At 38.8% G+C, this 8,654-nt stretch overlaps 1 protein-coding gene and 1 long non-coding RNA gene across 2 annotated transcripts in view; one reads left to right on the top strand and one right to left on the bottom strand.

Annotated features, from left to right (window-relative positions):
* The first annotated feature begins 6 nt into the window (after positions 1-6).
* Positions 7-4,561, top strand: LOC119579192. Its single transcript, XR_005229249.1, has 2 exons — positions 7-244; positions 2,419-4,561. It is a non-coding gene; the product is annotated as an uncharacterized LOC119579192 (long non-coding RNA).
* A 50-nt stretch (positions 4,562-4,611) lies between these two features.
* The window catches only part of LOC119579191 (beta-1,4-glucuronyltransferase 1-like), a 14,546-nt gene continuing 10,503 nt past the window's right edge, over positions 4,612-8,654 (bottom strand). The window contains exons 6-7 of the mRNA XM_037926887.1: positions 8,650-8,654; positions 4,612-6,986 (exon numbers count right to left, since the gene is read on the bottom strand). The exon at positions 8,650-8,654 is cut by the window's right edge and continues 157 nt beyond it. Coding sequence (XP_037782815.1) covers positions 6,789-6,986; positions 8,650-8,654 — 203 coding nt within the window. The 3' untranslated portion in view covers positions 4,612-6,788. The remainder of the gene's footprint in view (positions 6,987-8,649) is intronic.

Raw genomic sequence — 8,654 nt, 5'->3', positions numbered from 1 at the left:
CACTAGAAGAATGGCAGGGAAGTGCCAAGCAGCCTGGGATACGACAGTGAGGGTGAAACATATCCTGCCGCAAACAGTTATCCACGGGCTGGATATTTCCTCTACCCAGGGCCCTCTAGTGCGATACAAGGTACACTCATGGTCAAACCTGTTCAGCAGAAGTCAGGAGATCACTGACATGAACAATAAAAGACAAGCTTTGGAATGACAGGGGCGAAGGATATATTTTCCGCACTACTCCCAGGTATTCGCATGCATGTTGAGGATCTTTAATCTTGATTCATGTAACTAATGTTAACTGTAGAATTCATGTTGAACAAATTGAGAACAACAAAGGGAAGAACAAGAAAACACGAATATGCCGAAAGCCTTTACCCTTTATTTCTGCTTCTACCCTGAAGCAGCAATAAAGGGTAAAGGCCTTCAGTATATTTGTGTGTTTTTTTGTTCTTCCCTTCGTTCTTCTCTTTACAATGTCATCCATGAACAAGCAATTAATGGGGCGAAGTTTGCTGGTTTTCCATTCATCCTCTTTGCGTTCCCCTTACCCCCCTTACTCCCACTCCCTCCAACACACCCCATCTCTGTACACCCACCCCCCTCCTTGCCTTCCACGTTATCCCTTCCGCATCCCCTTCCCCCTGATTTTGTCTCCTCCCTTGGGGTCTTCCCCTCCTACTTTTTCACTGCATGTTACACTCCTTATACCACTTTCCCTTTCACAGTTGTTAGCATCTTTGCATGCCACTGTGATTCCCACCCACTTCATTGCTTTTGAAACATTCCCAACTCCAACCACCCTTTCTCATAGTTGGTGACCTCAACTCTTTGTCGTGATTCCACTACTACCTACTGTGGCCAATGTTTTCTCTCTTCTGCTTCGCTTATTCTTCGTATCTCAGTGTGCATGTAAATGTTTTTATGCTTTGATCTCTCCCTTTGACCCTTTTCCATCCTTATAGAATATCATTGGCCAGCTCTGCACTACTTTCCCAATAGTAACCATTTTCCTGTTCTTTCTCCTACTTTACATGTCCCTCTTCCTAATCCATCACGATATTCATTTGATAGATCTGTCTGGCATACTTTTAGCCTTAATATTTCTCTTCCTCCACCATCATTCTCTTCAGATTTGCTCCTCTTTTTCACTGTTACTGTCCAGAGTGCTGCCTTTACAGCCATTCCCCAAACTTCTCGACTTTATACCTCTAAATGTGTTCCACTTTGGAACTTCGTTGCACCAAGGCTGCACGTTTCAGTTGAAGCGTGCAGCCTGGAGCAGATATCGCTACAAGTGAGGCACCCCAAATTGGTCACTATCACATTCATCGAAAAGAGCACCCGCCTGTCTCCCCCACATAATACAGAGTGCATCACAATCTGCAGGTGAAATAGATTCCTCCATTGCCATTATATTTTTTTCTGCTGTCTAGCATCGCACCCATAAATTGTCTGACAACCCTCCTCCCTCCATGTCCGAGATATTCTCCTCTCTGATCCTCTTGAAGTCACTACTGTACTTGGTTCCTATTTCAGCCAGGCAAGTAGTGGTTCTTATCTTTCTCCCCACAGTGCAACCGATAAGACTGCCAGGGAACATGCTCCCATCTCCCTGTCCCTTTAATGCTCACCCACGAAGGTGCTGACAGTATTCATTACCGTATGCTGACACCTCTCATCTCCTTCATCCTTCCTGTTAACTATCTTATATTTGGACAACAGGAAATTTTCCTCTGATTGGCATAAAACCCTCATTCTCCCCTTTTTGAAACCTAATAAATGTGGTACCTTCCCTTAAGATTACTGCTTCATTGCTCATTTCAAGACATGTATTACATCCGCATTTGTGAACGCTGTGATTTTTTCTTCACCTATAGAAGCCATATGATACCACATGGCTGTACCATATTCTCCACCAGTTGTCTTCTCTTGGCACACATGGGTGTCTTATAAATTCCTTGCTCTCCGATTGCGCTTTCCATGTCAAAATCGTCTCCTCAGTTTATCCACAGTGCGAACGTGTCCCATAAGGAAGTGTGCTCAATACCACCTTATTCCTCCTTGCATGTTAATGATACAGTTTGTTCTACTTCCAGAGTTCTGGTCATCCCTGTCTGTAGGTGATTTAACTATCTTTGCTTCAGACCCGTCTATATTTACTCTCCCCCCAACTCTACAATGTCACTGTTTTGAGCCACTAATCATAGCCTTTGCTTTTCTGCCTCCAAATCCTTCTCCATCCTTTCTCTCATATATACATACTTATCCTCCAACACCATCCCACTTGCTAGTTCTCATAATGTTATATTAGACTCCAAACTGTTGTGATCCATGTATTTATTTTTTTCTAGTAATTTTTATAATAAACTCGAAGCTACTTTTTAAGTTAATCATTAATGATTCATGTGCTTAACACAGTGAAGCAGAACGAACCAGCCAGCATCACCATGAGCGTCAACCAAAAACATAAGGATAAACAGACTACAAATCTCGTGTATACACTTTTATTAAGAAATCAGAGAAACTGAAAAAAATATATATACATATTTTCACATTTGAAAAAAAAATCAAATACAGATGACAGATGATGACTCACTAGAGTCTAATAAATATCTTATGTGGAATGACATGAAAAAAAATAAAGAAAAAAACTGTACTAGATGTGTTACAGCATAGCGATGCTGTTTTAACAAAGTCAAATATTGAAAGTATTCAAATATCTGTCAAATTTCAACACCAGTGATTTTTCATTCATTTTAAATGAATACTATGAGTCATGAATTGGCTGACAGGATTATTTATGTTTATGCAGCAAAATATATTTCTGATATTCCCATGTCACTATTTCTGAAGAAATCACACATCACACAAAAGCTCCTTGAAGACTCACCATCTCAGAAAAAGAATTTCCAAACTTCACTCATAAATATATGGACAAATTCACAATAGTAAAACACCCCAAAAAATATATCACATCGTGTGTATATATTGTAAGAAATGCAGTCACACGAACAAGTTTTCCATATGCTCCTCTAAGGCACTAGGCATTGACAGTAAGAAACAAATATATCTACATATGTATATAAATCTATACATATGTATATACACAGGCACTGGATACTCGATACACTGGATGGAAAAGCTTTTAATAAATGCGACATCAATCTTTCAACTGCCCACTTTTTTCCCCTTTCTTCCTCTCCAAATTGCATTTATATTTTTACCTATTGCAAGTCACTCTTTGAGCAAATACATGAGAGGTTGTAATGTACCATATTTCAGTTATGGCAAGAATAAATATACTATTCATTACAAAAATGTCATATTAGAAATGCAACTTGATACCCTGAATAACCATTTCAAATTACTGAACTCGATCTAAATCACAAGAGCAAAAGTGATGCAAAAAAGTTCATATTCTCCTAGTCATTATCATTATTATTCTCACCTTTGTTTTCCTTATTCCCATTTTTATAATCGTGTGCTTGACCCAATACTTGATAAATGCACGGTTCATTAAGTGAATGAAGCAATATCCACACTAAATCCTTCAGTTCTTTGAAGCCTAAGACGAGGGGGAAAAAGGATAATAGGAATAAAGAAAGTATAATAAACGTTAACAGGACATTGATCGAAAGGGAAAAATATTAGAGGTAAAAGAAATAAAGGGTAAACAGGTAAATATGAGAAAAGGGAAAACAAGAAAAGCACACATGAAAGACCAAAAGAATAAAGAACAGAAAAAATATATTGATAGAAAAATCCCACACAAGTAAAAAATTGTGATTACAATGACAAGTGATACTATAGCCTAATTTTGGCTCTTCAGATCTAGCTTGCCAAGAATATCCTAGCTCTTCCTCATTCGTAAAAATAAGACATCCTGTAATAATTTGTAATACTGAAACAGATGAACTTCTTGTACTAAATCTATAATCCTAATGTCCACTTTTCCTTTTATCATCCTAACAAATATACATTTCTTTGTCCATCTGATGATAGAAGAGAGATGAAATTTACATTGCATAGCACAGCTTACTGGAAAGAAATGACAAGTCTGGGTAAGAAACTAGATTTCACCACTAACACAGGTGAAAGTAAAACCTCAGCATTCTGAACTTTTCTAATCAAACCTTATTTTTTTCTTCTTTTCATTTATCCTGCACGTCACTAACTCGTCTCTCTTCAGTACATTAATGACAAATATCACTTTGAAGATGAGCCACAAGAGAAGAGAGGTGTGTTACTCATCTCAAAGACAGTATGAATAGTAAATGGTTGTACGGCTGCCTATAGATTCCATCACCTTATTACTACTGAATGAGAAAATAAATGTGTAAAACTCTAAAACTTAGAGTGAAGTTTATAGTTCCTCACATAGAAAACTTGTCATCTTCAGTATTCAAAGTATTTGACAAATTAAATTGTCATAGTCTTAACTATAATCATATAGTCTTCTCTACGATGTTTTCTGTTAATTTGTCAGTTCATATTCATTGATTCTTCCCTAACATTTGGCTGAAATAGCTTGAATACGCAAGATGGGTTTAAAATTTTTGTTTAAAAAAAAAAAAAAAAAAATACAATACAGATTTCATAATCCATATCAAATTTTTTTTTTTTTTTTTTTTTCCTAGTGGCATCATCATCCCCCCTCCCATCCCCCATTATCATATACATAGAATATTTGGAAGAAAAATAACAGGACTACCAGCATCACTCTCCCATGCCTAGCAGAGGAAAGTGTAGTTTGGAAGGACCATTACCCATCTTGTATTGCAAAATACAAAAAATTCAGTCACCCTATCTCATCGGCAGGAACTCTTTGTATCTGGACAACGCACTTTTAAAACTTAACTACCATAAAACTAATACAAACATCAATAACAGGAATGTTCAGCATGATACGAAATAGAAATAAATCTCCCTTATTTGTTTTGCAATGGAGACCCTTTCCGCAGAATTCCCCTGTTCTGATATGTAACATAGACTTCATAGGTTGCAGTGACCGCAAGGCCACCATACACAGCAAAGAAAAGATAGGTTTGTGTATGTGTTCAACTACAGATGTGTACACAGTATGTGTGTGTGTGTGTGTGTGTAAAAACTAATATCTTAACACAGCATTTTCTAACCAAACAATAAATCAGGAAAATATATACAATCACACTCTGCATGATTCCCTCACAACAAAACCCATATGTAATAGATTAAAAAGTCCTACCATAAGGCACAGACATAGATGAAATCAAAGAAAAACACACACACACACACACACACACACATACATATACATATACATATACACATTCCTACCCTTGAAAAACCAGAGGCTAGTCTATTTTCAAGTCTATTCTAAGAACACAAGGTTGTGTGTTTTGTTCCCTCATTATTCCCTATACTTATCCATGTTTCAACATTTATTCTCTATTAACATTAATCAACGTTTCTCTATCCATGTTTCACTCCTACCATTACTTATCAGTACTCAAGCTTCTCTATTAAAATACTCTCATCATTTTTTTTACACACAGGCATCCTTCCTCTATTACTAATTCCCTAATGGATTGATCCCTATTATACATGCCCTGACGAATATGCTTATTAGCCTGCCTATCTTAAACAAATTCCAATAGAAGCTGTAGTTATAAACATATCAAATAGGATGAAAACTTATACCAATCCCTGATGTTCATGTTCATTATTTTTCTTCTTTCTTATCCATCACAGATCAATCTATGTTGATAAATGACTGATAAGATTTTCACCTCTTAATCCTAACAAAAATGCTACACTGGGTTTTATCCAGCATGAAAAGAATCTTAATTGGATATAAAGTCTCGAAGTTTCCTACACAAACCAACGAGTCCTTATCCTTGATACTTCAGATTGATCATTTCTTTACCATAAATACATTGTAAAAAAATAAACTTGTAGTTTCTCAAGAATAAGCATAAAAATAAATAAAACAGGAAAGGCACAAGGAGTCTCAGGGTACCCGAACCTCTGGCTATTCCCTTTCCACATGAAAAAGGCCTTTTGGTCGAAATCAGGAAAAGAGAAATGCTCTCAGGAATGATCAGGGAAAGAAAACTGCCCTTTAATTAAGTCATAAGGGTGCCCTGTTTTTCAACAGAGTTCCCCCCTGCCCTTCTGGAAGTCTATAGACACCACTGAGAATGAATGCATACATAAACAGTACCCCATCACCATAAGGCCCAATATTCCTTATCGTAAATTGCTGCATCACGAAGTTAACAATATGTATAACATCAATATAAACTTTTTCACTGTACAATGTATCATACAGTCCATGTATACTATATAACTCATACAAAGCATAACAGTTCTTTTAATTTATGTCAGTTTGATGCACATAAACCGATCTTTATCATGATTCATATCTTTAGCTATCAATCACTCTGACAAATAAAAATAATAATAATAATAAACATTCCCCCATATTGTTATTCTTGGCATAACAAAATGTGGAAAATCAATACCTAAAAACATTACATTTTACACTCAATAAAATCTTAACATCTAAATCACTCTTGTTTCCTTATATCACAAGGAGTAAATCCAACATCAAAATAACGAAAGAAAAAAAGAAGAGAAAAAAATCTACAAAACATCAAGAAACGCAAAAAAATAACCAATCGCCCACGAAACGCAAATCCACAGCAACTGCACAACGAAGCTCTCCCACCCAATGGCACCCTCCCACCCCTATATCCCCACAATACCCCCACCCAACCACCCCAGCCTTGTCCTAAAAATCGCCCTCCTTAAATAACGCAGCTCTTCCGATACCCAAACATGGTCTTATACTCTGGCAGGATCTTGGTGCGGATGGCCGTGTTCTGCTTGGCCACGACCCGGTCTCGCGAAGGGTCCTTGTGCAGCTTCTTGATTCCTGGCCGGTGGACGAGGAAGGCGTTGTCCATGATGTGGAACTCGTAGTCGCGGACGCACAGGATGTACATCTGCGGGAATAAGGAATGATGAGGGATTTTGTAGTAAACTGTAGATCTGAAAAAATGGAGAAATAGAAGTAGGGACGTTATCCTAAGGCGCATATGTGGTATTAAACGCCTTTGATAAACGAGATTAACTTAGCAGGAAGATATTTTTCTTTTAATTTAGTTACTGTGATTCATATCCGCAAATACGTAAATTATTTACGATTTTATGGCAAATTTATACTACGATACAGCTGTGAAAAAAGTTTAGCGGACCAACGGAGTGATTAGCTTTCCACCAACCCTAAATTTGATTTGATTAATGCCTGCTTATACATTTTTCATGATTGCTTTTGCTTTAATTATCATGGAAGGGAGGTCAGAAATTTACTGAATAAATCTGGTATTCTTAACTGCAGCTTGAGTGAGCATTTGTTCGATGTAAATGGGGGAGTATTGCGAGGAAGTGTACGTGTGCAAGTGGGAGTGTAGAATAGTATGAATAGGAATGTGTATGCTGTGGGATTGTGTCTCTGCGTGTGAATGAGAGTGTGAGCGTGAATGCAAGTCCCCTTGCATGAAAGAGAAAATATAAATATAATCCACACAAAAAAATATCTTCACTACAAATCAGCGACAATAAACTCATAACCACACATGCAAAATCACGCACACAACCAAGGGCAGGAATTTGTTGACGAAGATTCATTCTCTCTCTCTCTCTCTCTTTTTTTTTCTCTCTCTCTCTTTTCTCTCATTTTTTCTTTTTTTTATCTCATTTTTATCTCTTTATCTCTCTCTCTCTCTCTCTCTTTTCTCTCTCCCTCAGTGTCTCCCTCTCTCTCTGTCTCTCCCTCTCTCTCTCTGTCTTTTTTTTTCTCTCTCTCTTCTCTCTCTATTTTTTTTTCTCTCTCTCTCTCTCTTCTCTTTTCTCTCTCTCTCTCTTCTTTCTCTCTCTCTCTCTCTTTTATCTTCTCTCTCTCTCTCTCTCTCTTTTATCTCTCTCTCTCTCTCTCTCTCTCTTTTATCTCTCTCTCTCTCTCTCTCTTTTCTCTCTCTCTCTCTCTCTCTCTCTCTCAGTCTCTCCCTTTCCCTCTCCCTCTCTCAGTCTCAGTCTCTCCTTCCCTCTCTCTCTCTCTTCCTTCCTCAGTCTCTCCTCTCCCTCTCCTATCAGCCTCTCCCTCTCCCTCTCCCTCTCCCTCTCCCTCTCTTCCTCTCTCCCTCTCTCTCTCTGTTCTATCCCTCTCCTCTCCTCTCTCAGTCTTCCCTCTCCCTCCTCTCTCAGTCTCTCCCCTCTCTCTCTTCAGCTCTCCCTCCCCTCTCTATCAGCCTCTCTCCTCTCTCTCCAGCTCTCCCTCTCCCTCTCTTCAGCCTCTCCCTCTCCCTCTCTCTTCAGCCTCCTCTCCTCTCTCATCTTCCTCTCCCCTCTCTCTCAGTCTCTCCTCCCCCACTCTCTCAGTCTCTCCCTCTCTCTCTCAGTCTCTCCCTCTCTCTCTCAGTCTTTCCCTCTCCCTCTCTCTCTCAGTCTCTCCCTCTCCCTCTCTCTATCAGCCTCTCCCTCTCCCTCTCTCAGTCTTTCCCTCTCCCTCTCTCTCTCAGTCTCTCCTTCTCCCCCACTCTCTCAGTCTCTCCCTCTCTCTCTCAGTCTCTCCCTCTCCCTCTCTCCGTCTCTCCCTCTGGCCCTCACCTGCG

Source organism: Penaeus monodon, chromosome 12 (assembly GCF_015228065.2).
Source record: "Penaeus monodon isolate SGIC_2016 chromosome 12, NSTDA_Pmon_1, whole genome shotgun sequence".
In the NCBI taxonomy this organism is placed as follows: Eukaryota; Metazoa; Arthropoda; class Malacostraca; order Decapoda; family Penaeidae; genus Penaeus; species Penaeus monodon.
Note: the sequence above shows the minus strand (reverse complement) of the source record. Positions and strands in the feature narration are given on the sequence as shown.